Genomic DNA, 21328 nt, shown 5'->3' on the forward strand with positions numbered 1-21328 from the left:
TACCCGCCCGGGAACCGCTGCTGTGCGCGTGCGTAATACCCTCTGGTGCCGACCTGCGGGGCGGCTCATGGGGAGGGCGCCCCCTCCCTTAGTCTGTTGGGGACTGCGCATGCGTGAGGCTTTTGTGCCACACACAGTATGGCCGAGAGGCCGTATTCCTTGGGGCGTGACGCGCGGCCGTCAAGCAACATCGGCAGCAAAAGCAGCCTCGCCCTTTCGCGACGCCGAGTGACGGAGGGTGTTGGTGGGAGGCGGCGGAGGGCTCCGTGAGTCGGTGGGTGGCCGCGGAGGGCTTGAGGGCTGGCGGCGGCGTTGGGGCAGCGACGGGCTCGGCTCGGGCGGGCTCACTCTGCCCTTCCCTGCCGTGGGGGCGCCCCGGGAGCCGTGCCGGTGAGGGCGGGGGAGGGAGCGGGGCCGAAGTGGCGTCTGTCGCGCGCGGCTCGCGGCGACCGTTACACCCGCAACGGTCGCCCGCGGCTCGCGGCGTTCGTGTCCCCGGGCGCCCCCGGCGGGCCGCTACTCGCCCTCCACGCGCGGGGCTGAGGGGAAGGAAGGGGAGAAATCTCACCGGAAAGTGTGCGCCTCACCTGAAAGAAACCGGCAGGGCGGAAGCCCCGTGGCTACCGAGTCGGTAGTCTCACGGGCTGTGGAAATGGCAGGCAAATCGTACTGGGGGGTGGCAGTCCCCGGACACCTTTGCGGAGCTGAGCTGTGGGGCAGGGCGGTGGGGGACTGGGAGTGTTGTACAAGGAACTTAGTGTTTGTTTGGGTTTACTTGCCGCATGCAGGCCCGGCCAGTTTTGTAGGCAGTGCAGGCTGGAAGTTGTGTCCCTGTGCCTGACAGATGGCGGTTTTTTCAACTGTTTCCTAGAAGAGATCAAAGGGATAATGGTAAGCATGTGTTAATTGTTTGAATCTGCTTAGGAGTGGTTGCTCAATGTTTATGCTGGTGCTCCAGTATGGGCCAATATCTATTCCAATTCTGTTTCTTTCTCTCTCTACCCTAACAACATGATCAATTGTAGTTCCAGAACAATTTCTCCATACATAACCCCGAGTCCCTTCTCTTACCTATGCAAAGGTCCTCTCCACCAGAGCCCTTTGAGTGACACTTTTCTGTCATTTGTCCTTTGTCCTGTCTACCAGCGTTTCAGACCTTCAAAACCACAAAAAAGCAGTCTATAAGTTAAATATCTTGTATTGCTCTGCTTGAAGGGTAGGTTTTGCAATGGGAGAGCAAATTAAAGTGTTACATAAAAATTTGCCTTATCAAAGTAGTTCCAGTTTCTTAAATGGTTCCTGATAGAGGCATTGACCTTAAATTGATAGTATAGCTCTTACTGGTTATCATAGAAGTTTCTGTTGCTGAAGGCACAGTTTTTTTCATCACTGTTAGCTTGCCATTTACTCTTAGTCCAGTCCCTTCTGCTTCCTTTCTTTTGCTGGCACAAACGTTAATGTGACTGCATGTTGTACCAGTCTGGGGAACCGATCTGAGATTGTAGTTCTGTAGCAGGCTTAATTAGGATCACCGCTGCTGTTTTTCTTTCCTTTCTGCCTTGGCTACAGGTTCTCATCCGCTGTATTGCACCAGTTCCTCAATCACTGTAACTTTTGCTAAGCCTTCTTAGCCTATTAATACAACAAAACCTAACCTAGCAAATCAGTGAATAGTTTCCTGTCTGGTTAGTGTGTTGAGCCAGATGAGGAAAGGGCCACATGAACTGTTCCAACTGATTCAAGAGAAGAAGCAGAAAAAGGCTAAAAGAACATTAATTAGTAGGTAGATTGACTTAGACTACTGTAGGATCACAGTTAAAGTTAAAACTTTTTTTTTCCTGCCAGTTCAGTCTTAAACCAGGTCAATTATCCCTACAATTCATCAAGCTTTTGCTCTCACAGTTGAATGGATGAGGCTGCTTCTTTTGACATTAATGCTGGCTTAAACTGGGTTGCAGTGACTGACAGTGGCATAAGACACTCTAAAATGTTGCTATATAGGAGGATTTAAAGCACAGTATATTTTTGACCATAACCACTTGTGAAAATAGAAGCAGCAGCAGTAGTGGGTTTTAGCAGAATCTTAATGTCACCTCATCACTGAGCCCTGCATAGTTTGCTTTTCTCCTATTCACATGGGACTTGTAGAAGTGCTATCTTAGTGCTACACATCCGATGATTCATAACTCCTTCCAGCCTTTCAAACAGCTTTGCTTTATTTTGTCACCTGGAGCAAGAACATTTTTTTTCCAAAATTAGAAACTAGTGCAGAAGAAAAAATGCAGGTCATTAATCTGATTTTTACTGTCTTGATTTCCAATGGAGTATCCTTAATTAGTGCCAGACATTTGGCAAGCTATGCCATTAATTAGTTGGGAACTGCATCCCATCCTTTTTCTTCCTGCTATTATATGTTTGCAACGTCTGTGCAAAGGCGGTGCATGCCATAGCCTGCACCAAGGCTGGTGTGGATGTGTATCTGCAGACAACATGGGATGACAGCTACTAAAAAAGGAAGTAATATCTCTGGTATGGGGAGAGACTGTGGCATGTCAAAAACTGGAGGGAGAAATGAAATGTATTTGAAACAACGGAAACCAAGCAACATGTCATAGTTTGTCTTTTCTTGCCTTCTAGGTTTAGCACCTGCAAATTCCAGATCCTCAGGGACGCTGTTGCTGGTAACAGCCAGGCGATGGGCAAACTTGAGGACTAGAAAAAGCAAAGGCAAGACAAGGTTTGGAAATGCTAGCAAAGCATGAGAAGAGGTTTTGAGATCAAAGTCAAGAAAAGAAAAATCGTTGGGGAAGAATAGAAGTTGAAACTGATGCAATTTGTTTGGTTGAAATAAGCAGTCTGTACTGCTAGATAGATTGGCATGTATCTGCTGCTCTCCCTCTGCTTGTCTCCTGACTAATGTACATCTCTTGAAGTTGGCAGAAGATAAAACATCTCCAGTTCTTCAGGTCAAGAACTTACTACTGGCAGAGGGCATGACAGGGACTTTAGTGAAAGACATTGTCTTAGGTTTCAAAGTGAAAACATGCCTTGACTCATTATACCAGCCACAAGGACCCTGGCGTTGTGTAGGTGCTGCTACAACATCAGTCTTTAAAACTTACTGAAGTTTTTATCAAAAACACCTTGAGTGTATCATTTACCTCAAAGTTCCCATCCACCTTCTATTTAAACTCCCTTTTGGGTTGGGTTTTTTTATATATACATCTGAGACACTTCATTTTTATGTCAAGTTCAAATGAAGTTTTTGTTTCCCACTTGATGAAAATATTCTTTCCTCCATTCTGATAGACATCAAACATGCTAAAATAAGCCAAAGAGTGTCAGCAAGGCTGAGTGTTCAGATCTCAGCAAAGTGAGTGTGAAATGTAACTTACTACCTCCACAGTTCCATTAGTACAGAAACTCTAGGACAGCAAAAATGTATACAGTTCTGTTTAAAAATATTATAACGCTATGAAAATATTCTAAAAGCTGGATCCTCTGGGATTCACCAAGCCAAACCAAAATTTTAGGCTCACCATTCAAATGGTAGAATGTACATGTGCCAGTAAACAGTCCTCCAGCAAAAACATAGTGTATATTTCAATGCTTACATCAGTATTGGGAGCTAGTACTTGACTTCACATTCTGCTGATGGTGATTAGCATTGTTTTCCACTTTTTAAACTTTGCATTGTGTTCCTTGCTGGCCTCTCCTTACGATCACAACTTTGCACAAAGATAGTGCTTGTTGTGTTCACCCTGAACTAGCAAAGTCCTGAACTTCCTGTCTCTGCAGGAGACCTATAAAAGCATACAGGAAAACAACAATATGAAAAGAATTGGTTGTCGTCTTCATAATGCAGTATTTTCTTGAGCAGACACTTCTAAAACATATCCATACTGCAGCCAAAGGAATAGCATATCCAGGATACCTGTAAATGTAGTTAGCTTGTATTGTCGATAACAGTGTAGCCACAGAAGCACGAAGCTAAATGCAGGCTGTGAAGACTACTTGCGACTTTGTCAGGAGTTTATATGGGTTACACTCCATGCTGCTGTGGCAACACTGTCACTAGGTCACCCAGTTAGTGGGTGACCCAACTAATCAAAAACTAGCTCAGATGTGTCTACAAGCCATGGAGTTGGCTGTACTACAGCATGCCAGTAGAAACAAAACACAATATAGAAACTGTGTAGCAGATGATGAGTCTTCTATCTAGGTAATTGTATGCTTGTTTGTATTCTGTACACTTTCGTTACAGATTTTAGTAACCCTAATCTTAACAAACACGCCATTAACATAAGCACTTTTCATAATCAGTGAAGGTATGCTTTGCTAGTCGGACACACAACATAGGATCTTCTCAATTCCAGGTTTCTATTGTACTCATTTAAGAGGAATTGCAAATGTAGTTTCTCACTTTAGAACAAAATTTAACATTAGTCCTTATGGATCCATATTGTTCTTAGAAAGTTCTGATTCAGATTGAAAGCAGCATAGATAAATAAATCAGAACTCTGACTGGATGGTACAAATGCTCTTTGAAAGTCATCAAAATTATTAGACGTCAGCATAGGGCATTTAAGCAATGATTTCCTTTTTAATTTTTTAAGTGAGCATCCTTAGTTATGCTGAAAATCAGAGCCATGTTGTTTGTCAGTACTATGAACTTGACTGTGACAGTTCTGTTTTAAAGATGAGCTGCATATCATGTCTGGATAAAACCAGGTTAGGTAAGACTCTTTCATCATTTTAAGAAATATGATAGTTGCAATATTTTAATAATATTGAGTTTCATTTTCTTCAATCTTACAGACAAATATATAAGACTTCAAAATTAAATGGCAGCCTTGTGTTCAGTTTTGTAATAAATATCTACATCAGTAAACGGAAAGAGACTAAAGTTGTGAGTTAAACCCCATGTTAATTTGCCAGGTTTGTCTTGTTACTATGCACAGCAGAACCTTATTGCACTTACAGTATTTGCTTTTATCGTACTTTAAGAGAATAAGACTCTAGCTAATATTTTCCAGGGAAGTTAAATAATATGGGGTTTGGGGGGAGGAGGGAAGAGGGGTTAAGTGATTTGGGGAAGATGTTCTTTTACTGGCTTTATATAACCCAAGGCACATTAGTTTTCTGTGGATTAGTTTCCTCATCTGTAAAAGGATACCCTACTCTGTAAATCAGCAAGATTTTTACAAGGAAGGTAATTTTTTAAAAATTACAGACATTTATATTAAACATATATGTACACTGCTGCAAGCTTTAAAATACTGTATTCTTCAAGTTTCAGTTAATCTCTGCATTTAATCTTGGACAGCTCAAACTGGTTCATACTTTCTGACTCTTTTCCATAGGTAGGGTTTTTTTCTCTTTTCCCCACTGTTCTGTGTGGAAGTATGCTTTGGAGGAAGAATGTGGGATGGAGAACAATGTTTGCCAAGTTCTACATTTTTTTGTTTGGCAAAAAGAAAAAAAAAAAAGGCCTCTGACCCTGGAAAACTCTAAAGCTGTTTCATTCTCTGAAAAAAACATCCGTTTCTGACATAGATAGATACCTGTTTCTAATCTCTTGCTTCATCTAGCTGCAGAGTTCACTACCCCTATGTCAGAACTTTCAGTTCTGTTGGGATTCCCACAGTTACTTTTTATTTATAATGAAAAGTTAACAGTTGCAAGTTCTGACTTTGATATTTCTTATAAGGTACAGAAATCATAATGGGAATTAAAATGGAAAGGAAAAACTGTCCTTACTCTGTTTTTCTAAAGTAAAACACTCTGGAAAAATGTGTAATTTTTTTGTGTTTTATCCTTTTCATGTCTCAAATATATTACTAGTGATAATGAAAAGATTAATATGGACTTTCACCAGCACTGATCTAATGCCAGTTAAAACCAAGGCATATCTATTCCTAGGGTTTTTTAAATCATTTTAAATTGTTCCTTTTATTCTATCTATAAATCAGTACCTTAAAGTATAATTTGGCAGAAATAACTTTAAAAATCTATTATTATAACAGTTTGTGGTTATAACTTTGTCTTACAAACATTTCACTTATTGCCTAGATCCATTGTCCTAAATCACCAGACACTTCCTAAAAACATTACATTAGCACTCTTGACTTTTTTCTAGTCAAATCTCGTGTTCAGTGGTAGGTTTCATAGTGACATGCTTCTGAAAGCTTTGTTTTAATGGGCTCTTAGGACAGTGGTCTATTCCGCAGCTAGCTGGTTAGGCATAGGACTCAGTAACTTAGGGGACACAGCTGAGGCTTGTTCTTTTTAATTTTCTCATAGACATAATAAAGCAGTGAAGAGAAACTGAAGGAAGGAAGTACTACTATCTTACAGATCTGAAAACTCTTTCCGAAGTCTTTGGACAAACTAGGTATTTATGTAGTTAAATCTAAAAAGGTAGGATTTCTTGCTTTTCTATTTTATTTAGAAAACCTCAAAAATATTAAAAACCTGTTTTGTGATTCTCAGTGGTATTGGAAAAATAAGTTTATATGATTAAGAGGAATGCAAAGGCTAAAACACTGTCTTTTTAAGTGAGTTCTGTGGAGTCTTACCAAATTCTAGTAACTTTTTCCTGAGAGAATTTTAATAAAGGCGTATTGCTTATTAGTTCTTCTTCACAAAACTTTCAAATCAGTTTAAAAGGCAATCAGTATTATAAAAACAGACCCTGAAGGAGAAGATGTTTCAAGGTTAGCTGCGGTTCTGGCTTCTTTTTCTTCCTGAAGATTGTGTGCTTCTCTAGGCATGTGGAGTTTTCATGCTGTTCCTTACAGAATGGAAGTCTACAGCAAATAATGAATCTTAGGGATGGCTTTCTTTTCCTCCCCCCCCCCCCAGTATGAAAGCAACACAAAATACAAAATCTGCTGGCTGAAAGTACCACAGCTGTTATCTGTAAGGATACTATTTTTAAGTTTGTTAGGCATTATATAAAAGGCAATAAAATAGAAAGCAAGCACTTTCATATGAACATTTTGACGTTTCTACTTCAGGTAGAATTCAGGTAAATAGAAACTGTATGTTTCACAATGGCTATGAGAAACATGTTCAATAGCAGAGTTCGGAACAAGCAAAGATCATGCATCTGCTAATGTTTTTGCTTTCAGCATTCAGAGAATCTTGATATAAAACTAGGATGCTGAAGTCTAGCAGTAAAATCCTCGAATTCTCACTGAGATATCAAAGTCTCCAAAATATATAAGTGTTTGCATTCTCACCAGTTAAGTTCTACATGCACCTTAAGTTTCCAGCTTTCTCTAACTGCTTCCAGGCCCTTTGTGGATTTAGCCCTGTGGATTCAGGACAAATACTTTGTTTCTGTATGTTCTTTTAATAGGTTGAAAGTGTGTGGAAAGCATGGGCTATGATATTGAGCGTTTTGTTGGCTACGTTAATGAAGGACTTTTATGCTCCATCTGCCGAGATGTGTTAGAAGATCCATTACAGGCTCCATGTGAGCATGCTTTCTGTACTGCTTGTATACATGGATGGCTCATTCATCACAGTAACTGCCCTGAAGACAGACAAACGCTTGATGTATCTTTGCTACGACCTCTTTACAGGTATACAACCATCACTCTATGTTGAAATTGTATAAATATAGGATTTCTCAACTTTGCCTGCAGAGCTTTATCTCTTCTCATTTACTGTCACTCAGATTATCCTTATGCAATATGCCTATGGCAGAAACTGATCACTTGGATGAGAACATTAACATTGGATGAGAACACTAACATTTTCTATTTATTCTAACTGACTTTTGAGGTATTAAAGATTTCAGAATGGATAGAACACTTAGTTTGCTCTCCACCTTTTTATGTTGTGAGTGTTGATTGTAGATGTCTTTCTGGATATTATTCTGAATCTCTTTTACAGCACCAAAAGACTTTTCCATCTCTTTTAGAAAAACCAGGCAATGCAGCTCTTGACAGCAACAATCACTAAACGTTATATATCTTTAGTTTTTCTGCTCAGCCATACTACAGTATCTTTGTAGTTGGGTTTGTAATGAATAGGTTCCTGTAGATATGAATAAGACTTCTTGCTTTCAAATCCCTTTTAAAAAAAGGTCTTTAGCCATAGGAGTATCTGTGTTGATCCTTGTCACACAAAGCAGCCTGTTTTTGCAAGTCACTTTTCTGCAATTCCTGCTATTGCCAGCACACACAGTTTTATCAGGAGATACTGCTGGGTCTTTAGCCCCTGTGTTTTCTAATCTTGCTCAAGCAAATTAACAAATTATGTTATGATTAATTTAATTCCTGTTACTGAGAGTTTTAACTCTGGTATTTCCATTATTTTTTTCAGTGATGAGATCATACTGTATGGAAAATTGGAGTGTAATGTGGACAAAATCCCAAAGTTTAATTTATACTTTGTTTTGTCTGTGCTTATTGTACTCAATTTAGTTTGGCATGTTTGGAAACAAAAAACTTAAATGGTGAATGACTATTGATCTGTAGCCTAAGTGTTTATTATTGTTAATATCTGCTGAGCTAATTAAAGGATACAGTTAAAACTTTATTCAGGAATTCATTTGCATAGTTAATTTTGGAGAGTAACTTTTTCCATTAATGTTGCTTCTCTCATTTTAAGCCAACGTGGTCTTTCATGTTTTCAATATGGTCACTTGAATGCTAAAATATTTATTTATATATATATATATATATATATAAATATATATATATATATAAAATCAGTTTTCTTCATGGAAATTAAAATTCCACTTTCTCTTCCTGAAATTGGAAAATGCAGATTTTCAATAATGTATTCTTCATCCACGATTTGATTTTTTTTTTTTTTCATATAGATATATGAAAAATGATTTAAACCGTCTTCAGCTACATTGCAAAAACAGAGAGTATGGCTGTGAAATGGTTTGTTCTCTAGAGTCTATAGACAGGCATGAAAGAGAATGTGAATACAGTCAGATACTTTGCTCCAATGCTGGTGAGTAGTGTTCAAAGAAGTTGAATTGTCTTTATTCAGAGAACATGTATTTGTCATCTTTTGTCCAACAGAATGGCAAAAATGGCCATTCATTTGCTTCTGGGTTGAACTCCTCACGATCTTCTGAATGCTAGACCAAAATGAGCCAAGAAAATATTCTTTTGGCAGAAACAAGTAGGTACTACCCCTGGTGCCTCTCTGTATGGACATGATCTCTTGTTCATGAGTGCTACTGTTTAGCAAAGATACAAAAAGAGCTAAACAGAAAGTCAAAGCATTAGTACTCCTTGCAGCAATCTTTGTACAAAATTTATTCCTAATTTGTGGCAATCCTGATCACGAGCAACAATTTCTTATCCAAAAACTAACTAAATTGAATCAGAAAGATCGACTTCAAATTTGTCAAAATGTAGTAGTGCATTTCTTTTGCTTTTTGTCAAGTTATGAGTGTGTCTTTCAGCTTTGACTGTTTATTGTTGTGACTGAATCAATGTAATAGCATCTACAGAAGTCACATGCTTATAGGTCATTATTTATTTTTAAAACAGCCAGTTGCCTGGGTGTGTATCCTTCATGCGCAGTCACTCACTTTCTCTCAGTTTTAACAAAAACCTATCTTGTATGTGAGAATTTTTTTGAACTAAAGTTTTGCCAAAATTGATATGTTCATGTCTTTATTTTCAACAAACCTGCATTTCCTGAGGAAGAAACATACCTTTAAAGTTTCCCAGTCAGCTTTATTCCAAAGGCTATGTTACCAGGCAGATATAATTTCTAATAAATGATACAAAGGGCATAGTCAAGTCTGCCATTGTAATTAATAATGAGAAGATTAAGGTGCTAGTATTGCTCTACTGGAAGTTAACATTTCTCTCAGCAGTAAGTGACTGTTGTAGATGCTTTAAATTAACCAGTTTTACTTTCTACCAAAACAGATTAAGTAGCATTTATACAGTTACTACACATTAGCTCTTATGTATCATATTCTGGGGACTGAGGATTCTTAAATATCTTGAACTCTTTCTCAAAAGTACGTCAGAGTATTTTCCAAAGTACCTCAATTACTATCATAATATTTATTAGTAAATCTCCATTAGAGAGCTGTCTTTTGTAATTTTCTGGAATAGTTTGTTGACAAGTTTCATTGTACTATTGTTTCTTTCAGTTTTCTTACATCTCTTTTATCTTTAAATGAAATGCAAGCTAAAAATATATACTACAGCAAACATTGTCTAAGATTAAAAGACTACAAACTTCAAAGTTTAGTGTGTTAAACATGGCAACAGTTTATGTGGTGTTCTTTTTTGGTTCTCCATATTTTATTTTTAGTCACTATGGATTTGTAAAGTTTATATCCTATAATTTTTGTGTAAATGCTTCTGGTTTTGCAACTGGTTCTTCAAGGGTCATAAATAAATGTTCTTGACTATTTATGTGGTCTAGTATGTCATGCTCAAGATCAATGGTCAGGAAAACAAGGTTCCATTCCAGCTCACCCTCTGGTTTACTATGTGTCCTTACACTTTTTTTCTATTTTTGAGGTCTACTTTTTTTTTTTTTTTTAAACACATTTTCATTCTTCTTCAGTTCAAATCATTGCAGTCTGTGGTAGAAGTGCAGGCAAGCTGCTATAGTCTCAGCTTGACATCAGCGTTGTCATTACTGAAGTTGCACTAATGCTAGACTAGTGACAGAATAATTTACAGAAAATACCTACCACCGGTAAGACTCTTAGAGTCTGTATTATTACTAGTATGTGTGTTTTAATGATCTCAACCCATATTCTAAAGAAATTACTCTTTTCATTGCTTTACCTTGAGCTAAGCAACTGTCAATCTGTTATTGTGGCTTGCTTGCTTGAGTGTTTTTGTTTGGAATTATTTAAAATGCTTTTGTTGTAAATGGCTGGCTTATCTTACTGTTCCTTGTTCAGGTTGTACAGTTCAGATTGAACGACGTAACTTAGATGGTCATTTGGCAGTCTGTGAATATCGGAGCCGTGAATGCCCCAATGGTTGTGGTTACACCATTCTCAGCGCAGAAGACACACAGCATAATTGTGTAGCAGAGCTAAGAACTGAGCTAGAACTACTTCGGTACAAATCTTCTGTTCCTTTGATGTTTGTTTTAATCTGGGCCTAAAGTCACCGCGTAGAGAGTTTCAAATACTAGCACTGGATTCTGGTATCTGTTAAATAACCCATTAACCAGTTGATGTTAATGGGCCAGAGTATTTTTATATGTCAATGCAGTCTTTAAACTCACTGTTTTGACTTTTTTGCTATTGTTCTTTTGTCCGAGTCATTACAAATCTTAAAAGATCATTGGCTGCAGTTCGACAAAATTGTGAACTGACAACATAAAACGGCAAAATACCTTCCAGGAACTAAACTGAAGCTAACAAACAATTTTATTTTTGCCTTTGTCTGGTATGGAGGCCGAGTGGCATTATTTAATAATTACTTTTTTTTTTTTTAACTCTTGAAAATAAAAATCTCCAATCATTTTGGCAGTTAAAGGCAGATACTGGCTGGTAGAGAGTCTGTACTGTAGTCTCTCTCTACTAGATTCTCCCTCTGAGAATCCAGTTTTAAATTTTGATTAAAATCATGGTAGGTAGTGAATATGCTGGTTCTTTCCAACTTCCTCTTTTTCTTCTTATATATGTTACTCTAGTTTTTCCTTTCCATAATGTTCCAGTTGGACTGTTTTTCCCATGTTCCTTCTTGTTTCTCTCTTTTAACTTGTTCTTTAAGTCCTGTGCTCTTGAACATTGCTGTGAAGTCAGACTCGGATCTTTTTTTAAGTGCATTGGGACACAAAGGAATTCCGCTAATAAAGATGCTAGCTTGCCTAGTTTCTAAACTCGAAAGGTTAACGTAGTAACAGTTAGTTTTTGGCTATGAGCAAGTTATAATAGTTTAGTGTATCCTATTATTTAATGTCCACCATAAAAGTGACAAGATTACATGTTTACAGATACTATAATACTCACAGTACTCACAGTCAAGATAAAGACTACTTGTGCTTAGTAATATTAACCAAGTGTATACTATAGGTAAAAGGCAATAGATCAGTTAAGGCTCAACATATATGATCCTGAGCTCTTAGAATTTTTTAAGAAATATGATAGGATTGTCCCTTATATATGTTTTCCATTGTTGTTGCATTTGGGCACCAAACCCTCTTTTTTGATGCTAGTATTTTTTTGACTGGGGCATTCTGGTTGGGAAAAAGGAGGATACTGAATATTGTATGATGAGCAGCAAGAATGAGAGGTGTCCTGTAGAGTGCAGTGGGAATTGGTTCAGGCTGTTTGGCTGCAAGAAATCTTTCTGGAATTTGAAAATTTATTTTTGCCATATTTACAAGATTGAAAAGGATAAATGAACTTTTTTTAGGTCAGAAATGATCTGCAGAGTGGAGGAGGCAAAGCATGAGATGGAGTCAAGATTAGATTCACAGCGAAGACATATGGTCCAGAAAGAGAGTATTCTGCAAAATGAAATTGAAGAACTAAAGGTAAATATGATCATTTTCTTCTCTCTTTTTTTTTTCCTCCTAATAGTTTTTCTTTTTTTGCTCTTCCCAGTAGAAGTCTCCATTTTTTATTCTGTGCAAAGAAACTTGCATTTCTTATTACATTTCATAAATGTAGAATTTCATAGAGATAAGCGTTCCCATTAACTGTGGGAAACAGGACAGCTGCTAGCACAGTGCTTTGCCTAGGCTGATGAGTTCTGTTGAGAAGCAGGCTGAGTGCTGCACTAGTGCAGTTTATCTTCTTCAAATTCATTTGGAGCTCGCCTGGATAGCCTGGACCGCATTGTTCTGTGTACACATAACGTGTCGGTAAATCAGTCTGAAACTCATTTTCTGTGCCTAAACATAGAGTGTGTTTCACAGACTGGATGTAGTTAAAAATCCAGCTCCTGTTTTAGTGCTGTCCAAAGTAGCTTAATCCAATACTGACACAGAAGCCCTACTGTAGACAGTGATATTTACAGTGTGGTTCAACTGTGGTGAAAGGGTTGGAGACTTGCACAGTAAACTTAATATAGCCTTTGCTTATTATTTGATTATTTTTGTCATTCGTCCAGTTCTTATTATATCACAGAATAAGTAATGATTTTTAAAGCCCAAAGCACTTGAGATATTGTGTATGTTACATTTTTCTTATGAGATTTGGTTTTAAATCCTTGAAGAATGTATCTGAACATAACCAAAACCTTATTTTGGTTGGGGTCTTGAAATACAAAATTTAAGCAGCAACCAGGTAAATCTACTGCCAATATTACACTTTATAGAAAACTTCTTGTACTTCTTGGGAAAACTCTATTGGAATCTTTGAAACAAGACCATCTCAGAAGGTGAATGCTGGATTGTGTCTCACCTTGTTTACATTTGTTCTGCTATCAAAAAACACGCTGGATAATTTCAGTGTTGCCTATTCTTTAGAATCCATTGCCCTATATGCATGGCCATTTCACCTTCATATCAGCATCACTAGAAAAGAGTTTGGTTTTGTTTCTTGCAGTAGTTTCTATTTGCTTTTCAGAGTCAGATGTCACGCATGATGTCAGATGTACGGTCTTTGATGGCTGCAGAGAGACAGCATCGTCAAGAGCTGGAGCAGGCAGAGCTAGAGAAGCGGGAATTAATGGAGCTTCTGAAAGGCCTACAGAAAGACTGTCGATTAAACACTACAGAAGGAAACAAGAAGTCAACAAACTTCCGCCCTCTGACACGACTAGAAAGTGTAAAACGAAAACCTAGGGAAGTTACGGTTATCTAAATAGAAGTAAGCTCAAAAACATTTTCTTTAATTTCTTTGTCTGGCAAATGTTTCTGCTTTCTATGAATGAATGGTAAACTTCATATCATTTCTGATTTACTTGTTTTCTTTTTAAAACTAAATTACTACTTTTTCCCTCTTGGGCTATAGAAACTAATGAGGGGAATTTTCTCCTATGGAACATTGGACTTTAAAACCTGTAATTTTAAAAGACATTTTTAGCTAATGTTTTCATAAGATGGGGGTGAGAGGCTTGATTCATAGCTCTTCAGTGCATCATTTACAGGATTCCTTCAAGCCTGGAAATTAGAACTTTTTAAAATAAATGATACATAAAGTTTTTCTCCTTCCTGGTCCTTTAGAGTGCATTTAAGTTTTTATAATCAGTTATGACATTTGGGATGTAGTTTAATTTTAGGAAAAGTCAGTAATAGAAAGTAAGAGTTTTACTTTAGAGCTGCTCTAATTTCCCAGGCTGATACACATTTGATAAGAGAATAATACCAAAGATCAAGGTAATGGTGTCATCTAAAATCTTTTATACAGGTGTGTGCGTAACTTGAAGGAGTTTGCAGGAGTGGATCTTGCTTTGTATTCAGAAATTTGGGGAGGCTGTATTTGAGCAGCACGGCTAGAGAGCTGTTGATGTTCATTCCCATACCTCTGTCACTTTGGTAATATTTCTATTACCTAGTCAGTAATAATGCATGTTGAGTTCTGCATGTTTTCACAATTCACAACGCTATTTCCTTGATGTGAAAATATCGGCTATTTCTACAGGGACCTTTGAGCTGAAGACCAACCTATGCAGTACTCAATATCTTTAAAGCATATATGAATATCTTAGTATCTTTTTCTTTTGGCAGGTTTAAGACTACTTGAACATCAGTATCCACAGTGGACAAACATTTGCACAGTCATATGGACTTCGGACTTTCTTATTAGTACTCAAGCATACTACACAAGAGCTAGGATTTTATAATAGACCCACAAATCCTGAAACAAGGGGGCATTTGCCTGTAAGGACTGCAGTATGCTTGAGAAATTTGTACAGTTCAAAGAGTTTTCTCTAAACTTCTCACACAGCCTGTTTGTATTGTTTTCAGTGCTATAATTGAGCCATATTCTGTCCTCTGTTACAGCTCTTCAGTGGAGTAACTAGGGGGAAACCTGGCCTCCTGTTTACCGAATGTGCTAAATCAGTTCTGAACTTTCAGGAAAACAGTATGCAGGTGCAACAGTCTCAATAAGCTAGTTTTCTAGTTTAGGAAGCAAATTCACTACTGTGTGTGCCTTGCTGCCACTCAGATCAAAGCTTTCGTGGCTAACAACATAACCAAAGAGAGAGGCAGCAACCTGCCTTAGCACATACACTACATTATAAAGGTGTGTGGTCAGAGCTCTCTTAATTAAATTTCAGGCATTAATAAATCCTTCTAATTCTCTTTTTTCTTTAGTGCCACTGAAAGGAAACGTACACATGTTCAGCCCTTGTGTGCACTTAGAAATTGACTGAAATAACTCTCCTGTAAAGGTTTTTTTCTGAAAGAAAATCTTCATAGGAAGAGCTATTTCCAAATGTTTGTTTTTTAGTTCACACTTAAATTCTAGATGAAATTACAATTGTTGACAGTATTTAGGTCATTACAGCAGTATGACCCAACTCATGACATAGCACATCTCGTAAGCAGCCATATCTAACAATGTGAGACAGTAAAATAGTAGCTAAGATTTAACCTTCATTCACACCAAGCATTCAGTGGTCACTACACATACATCAGTGGACACATTAAAGTTGTAGTTAGAACCTAAGAATGCTTTTATTATCTTGTGCTCTAAATAAGCGAGCTGTTAGTGTTTGTGGTCTTTGTGGTTCTGTTTCAGCATTCACACTAATTTTGAAGCTGCTTGGCAATTCCAGATTTCATGCTATTAGAATCAGTGTTTCTTCAGGATGTTTTTCTGTGTACTGTAACTGTGAGGTTCTGTGCTGTAACTTTATCTACCTTGCTTAAAGTGAAAGAAGAAAATTCCTTCAAAATCCTATATCCTTCATCCTATCAAGATGAGCTGGATCATCCTTCCTGAATTGGAGGGCAGTAATGATCACCTTATCTTTTACATTCTGACCACAAAAAGCACATTATTAGCTCCATGCTTTCTGCCTAATTAGATCTCTGCATTTGTTTTTAGTTATAAATAGGAGGGTGACATTCCTAATTCTAGTGCAGAAAATAGGGTTTATTTAATATTTACTTAGCATTTGGTCTGCTGTCTGTATCCTAAGGGGACAGACATAAAACTCCACAAGAAAACAGCTCCTCAGTGTAAAGTAAGCACTTTCTGCTGTGCAGTCTATGTAGCTCCTAGTTGCCAGCTCTGGAGTTTGAACTTTCAGTGTTCAAAAATGGAAATGCTCTGGGCCCACCTGCAGCTGGAATGACCTGTCAGCTTGGGTTTCCCTTAGCAGAAAGAAAGCACTCACAGAGATATTTTAAATGGAGGTATATGGAGGTATATTAGCTAATAACACCAGATCTCTCCAGTTACACTGGAAAATCATTCAAATTTGAGCTTAATCAAATTCCTTAGTGATGATAACTGATGCACTTAAGACTTTCTTCTACTAATGAACCACTCACACACGGGGTTGTATATGCTTGAACATAGTCATCATTTTACCTATTTCTTAAACTAGAGTGAAATTAAATAGCCCATTATGTTAGAATTTTATCTAAATTTAGCTTTTCCAATCTTATGTATTACAACTTTTAATAACAGCTGGCAGAAGCAAAGGATTTTTTTTTTCAGATAGTCTGTTAGTCCTTTTCATAAAAACTAACGGTCCAAATATCATAGAAGACTTAAAGTAAGTGCAGATGTTCACTTGGAAATGCATAATTCCCTAGTTATAATCACATTTTAGGATTACATGAAAAGCTGCTAAAATTGCATTACAGGAAGATTTGAGCATTGAATTACTGGTAACAAGGATCCTAAATATTCTCAGACAATCACATCTTGATTCTGTTTCCTCACAATGGGGACCATGCTGATAGCGAGTTGAACAGTTACTCAAATGGACCAGTAACCATGCAAGCAGTTGTATCATTAGTTGCTTCTAATAGCACTTTGCAGCTAGAAAAGGGAGAGCACAAACTGTAGAGCAGGCCCAGATTAATGGAGGGTGGAAAGAAAGAGTAACTGCAATTCCATCGACTTCCCTCAGCCTGAGCGCTGCACCAGCCTGTGCACCAGCTCACCGTTATACTTGTTAGCTTGCTAGCTTGCAGCATTACAATTAAAATAGCATTAGAATTAAAAGGAAATTAAACTTTTATCCACAACCAAGTGGGTACTGAATGTAACAGTACCAAACCTGGGAGATTCTCTAATAAAACTCTGATAGCAAACTGTTGAGTAGAGTACACGAAATTATAAGGAGTTGAGCAAATCCTGACAATTACATTAAATGGGGTAAAAAAAAAAAAAAAAAACACTAAGGATCTATATAAATTAGCATTTTAAAGTCAGCGGTAAGTTTGTCTTTGAAAGAAAATCAAAATTTACATGTTTATTCTGAAGACATAAGAGGTCAAGTCAGTTTTATTTAAATTAGTTCCCTTAAACTGACTTCTCCATTTGAGAAGTCAAGTTCAAGACCTGCTTCCTCTGTTTCATTCAGTATTAAAGCTACATGCCCTGTCCTTCTCTCCTCCCAAAGCAAAATACTGTCAATGGGCCTGGCCAGTATGGACCACTGTGGCTAGGCTTGCATTCTTTAGTGAAAGGTAACAGTAATTTGGGGGAAGGCTTCTAGGTTTAAAGGAGACTTTCCAAAAGGCTTCTAGAATAGAGAAGCATGCATCTGAGTGAGATGTAAGAGTTTCAAGGTAGAGTTATGCTGGTCTTACTAATTAAGTGAAGAGTTTTTAGTTAGTATGATTCTAGTACTAGATTAACAGTCATAAGACAGATAAATTAAACAGCACACATATACAATGGTTTCTTGTCAAGGCAGAAGAGAACAAATTTGTACAGTCAAGCAAAATACATATTACAATAAAGTATTTTAACTGGGGAAAAAAAGTGTTATCTCACTGGTTTTGATAAGTTCAATGTATTAGTAAATCCCAGGTGGTAAACAGTTCCTGACATATATCAGAGTGGGGAGCCTTGCAAATTAAATTTAAATTTTCCATATGCTGTTCTCCTTGATGTTTTTGGCATGGTGCTTTTCTATAGCTTTTATTTAGAAGTGCTGGATAATATTTAAATGGAGCAGTACTAGCCTTTTCCTTCCTCATGTACTGCTTCTTGGATGAAGAACGGTAGGTCAGGGAGATTTTATCACACAGATAGATGCCTTTACAAAGACCTACAATTCTATGCAACTTTATATTAACAAATAAACACTGAACTGTCTTCCAGCATTATGGTTCACTGCCAATCTATTTACATTTTCTACCTTTATATATATAAAAGAAGGATAAAACAGTGGTATCTTGGACCTTAAACTCTAGTCTGTAAAAGAAACAATAACAGTATTTGTATCAATTTGAAGTACACTTTGTATAGAAGTTGAATTAATAAAGGGTATATATAATGATGAATGCAATTTGCTTCACTTCTTTCTGTTAATTTTGAGTATCCTCTTTATCAGATGAAATAGCATACTTCAAGTATACTGGATGCACAGTACAGAAAGCCATGAATAAACTGTAATAGAGGGTCAATGCACTGAAGTAGGTAAGGCTGTATACCAGTCAGTCATGTAACTTTTTGCCAAGTACAGGGGATATATATTTAGTAATAATTAAGGCAAGCGTTTGATCAAACAGAATCTTGCTCAAGGATGTTTTTCCCTGCTTTCCAGATGGGAGTTTCTGAAGGGGATGAGCAGCCATTTTGAAGGAGAGAAGAACTAGCAAAGCCGAAAACTAGAATGCAGGAGTATGACGGCCAGTCCTGCAGAGACAGCAGGATAATAAACTGGCAAGAAGGGAAACCACACTATCCGTCAATTAAAGGGATCTTATCCCTAATGTAGGTTTTCCATAGCCACTATATATCCTACATGTGAGGTAAGAACATGTAAGATCAGGAAAACAAGAGTCTTTCAAAATTTTCACTTCATAAGTTGTAATCTTGAGGTGCATTTGCTTAAACATTAACAGTCAGGATACAAGGCAAGCCAGAGCATGCATCTGCTGCATGCAGCCTGCATTAGCTTTCTCATGCATATTCTTTTACCTGATGGGACTAGTTACTCAGTGAAAAAAAAGGCTAAAAGCTTGCATGTCACAACTTTAAAGAGTAGCATATCTTGCAAAGAACCTGTTTATCTGCTTACATACATCATCTACATCTGGCCTGCAGACAGTATAGAATAACAAGCAACAAGCTGCTGAAGATTTTGAAAATAAAAAAATGCACACAACTTGTCTCACCATTAGCCCATCAACTATGTCTTCTATGCATTTATCTATCCTTTAACTAGGACATTAAATTAACCAAGGCAATTCTTACAATTTTAAACCTAAAGAGCAGCTCTTGTTAACATTTTCTCCTTTTCTTAACATACACTGTCAGACACACAGTCTGTGTACTCAGCCATAGGACTTTAGGAGGAAGAACTGTATTGTATTGTGGAACTGTTCAACATTACTCACTCTTCCCAGGTGCTTTGCTCATCAGGTAAGTGTATGATACTAAACAGTATTTTGACATTGGCATTAGCCACTTCCAGTGTTCTGGTGTTCCAGTTAGGAAATGAAACTTAAATTCCTTTTTTGGCATGATATAAAAAGTGAAATTTAATGATTTAAATGTTATTTGCTCAAGGTAAGAATTAAGAGTCAAACCAAATAACTCAAAATTTTAAACATGGCATTTACAGCATTATTTCAAGTTAAATTTATCCAAGAAAGGAACCACTGTGCAGTAAAGGACCTCAGAACTAAATTATTTTCAAAAATTAGACATATGCTTCTTTTTCAAGTTTGACTAAATTTACAGATTGTGTTCATCTTGAACAATGTAACCAACCCTTTATTTCTTTAGTTTGAAAATGACCAGTGTGACATGCCATATTTCATATTTTCAAGAACCAGTACTGAATATTTACACATTTATTCCATGCTTGATACTTTTCTTCACTTTTCATTTCAAATTCCCTGACTGAAAACAAATCATTCACATCCCTACTAGTTTCAAATGCTGTAAAGTTTCTAAAAAAATAAAAAACCTTAAACACATGGCATAAAGGAGCTAGTCAGCTTTAAAAATATTTATGCAGTGCTCCTTAAAAAAATAGTATTAATACCTGTAATGTCTGAGAGCTCCACCCATTTTAGTCATTACAGTTCATCATTGTAAAATTACATCTTCCTGTTATTTCTACCATTCAGAAAGTTTTGACTTCCAAGCAATTTTTGTTCACCCTGTTATCTAAACAATGTTAAAATACATACCTCTGTAAACCAATATTATTCCCTTTAACCACACCCAGTCAACAATAGAAAAATTTACTTTACCACTTTTATAGGTTATGTCAATTGACTTTGTGCAAACTAATCAACTCTCAGAAATTGTGGGACAGTGTGGCACAGAGTCTCCACACACAGAAGAAAGTACATGCAAGAGGGGGCCTTCTACAGTTCAAATAAAAACCTACTTAATCTAGCCAGTCAGTATAAAGCTGAAAATTTTCATTTTAAAGTATGCACATACTTTAGGGAACACTTAAAACAGGGTGTTAAAGCTTATGATACTATGCAGACTAGCTGTCCAAAGCAAGATTACTTAAAACAAGAACAATACAACTAGGTCTTGCTTGAGTAGACAAAGACCCCTTTATAGCACTTTTGTAATGTCAAGAGATCAACTCAGTGAAGTCTAATGGTGGAGATCATATGTAAAAATTTTATATGGTCTTTCAGAAAAAGCTACCACTGCTCAGCCCATCCAAATATCCAACGCAAGGTTATTGGGAACTGGTTATTTCTATGAAATCCCATGGAGCTCAAAGGAATGCAGGCATATAAAAAGCTTACTTCAGTCACTGAGTTTAACATGAAAATAAATTTGGAGGTAAATCTAGTGGTAACATTTCTTTGTGAATTCCTACTTCTCAAGGTTTCTCTTTTTGCAATATATCTCAGTCTAAGAAGAATTATAGAATCACAAATCCAAACCATCTATTCAAAAGAAAAGTTTGGTGTTAATGCTTCACTCTGAGGTTATTCAGTTCATACATCTATCTCTAGCCCCTCTCCCCAACTACACAAGCCTGCAGCCAAGTAAGCAACTGATTAACTCCAGACTCTCAAAACAAGAGTATCTTGCCTTCTAACCTTGAAGCATATTCTGTTTTCCAGTGAAAGGATATTTATATTCCTAATACATAAGCTGGAGTGGTAAAGTAAATACTAGGATGTTATCTTATTCTCACTGAAGTCAATGGAAGATTTTCTGTGGATTTCAACAGGTGCAGGATCTTAAGTGTCTCATCATGGCATCAAGAATGTACAACAAAATTTATATAAATTACATTTA

General features: G+C 37.2%; 1 protein-coding gene across 8 annotated transcripts; it reads left to right on the top strand.

Moving 5' to 3' along the window:
• The first annotated feature begins 148 nt into the window (after window positions 1–148).
• On the top strand, window positions 149–18689 carry LOC106483910 (RING finger protein 151-like). 8 transcript variants are annotated; one of them, XM_067290307.1, is made up of 10 exons: window positions 149–274; window positions 789–891; window positions 2638–3373; window positions 6304–6420; window positions 7364–7589; window positions 8837–8976; window positions 10910–11072; window positions 12378–12498; window positions 13535–13777; window positions 14638–18380. In XM_067290307.1, exons 5-9 carry the CDS (start codon window positions 7384–7386, stop codon window positions 13769–13771), a joined length of 867 nt encoding a protein of 288 aa, XP_067146408.1. In that variant the 5' UTR covers window positions 149–274; window positions 789–891; window positions 2638–3373; window positions 6304–6420; window positions 7364–7383; the 3' UTR covers window positions 13772–13777; window positions 14638–18380. The 8 variants fall into 8 exon arrangements, with proteins under 8 accessions (XP_067146408.1, XP_067146409.1, XP_067146411.1 ...); XM_067290308.1 differs by having other exon boundaries at window positions 2638–2737; XM_067290310.1 differs by having other exon boundaries at window positions 2638–2727.
• The last annotated feature ends 2639 nt before the right edge of the window (window positions 18690–21328 follow it).

The sequence above is a fragment of the Apteryx mantelli genome, chromosome 2 (assembly GCF_036417845.1).
Source record: "Apteryx mantelli isolate bAptMan1 chromosome 2, bAptMan1.hap1, whole genome shotgun sequence".
NCBI lineage: Eukaryota > Metazoa > Chordata > Aves > Apterygiformes > Apterygidae > Apteryx > Apteryx mantelli.

Coding starts and splice junctions, on each gene's coding strand:
- LOC106483910 (XM_067290309.1), top strand. CDS start 7,384: ATGGGCTATGATATTGAGCGTTTTGTTGGCTACGTTAATGAAGGACTT. Junction 7,590..8,836: donor TTGCTACGACCTCTTTACAG/GTATACAACCAT, acceptor TTTTTCATATAG/ATATATGAAAAATGATTTAA. Junction 12,499..13,534: donor ATGAAATTGAAGAACTAAAG/GTAAATATGATC, acceptor TTTGCTTTTCAG/AGTCAGATGTCACGCATGAT.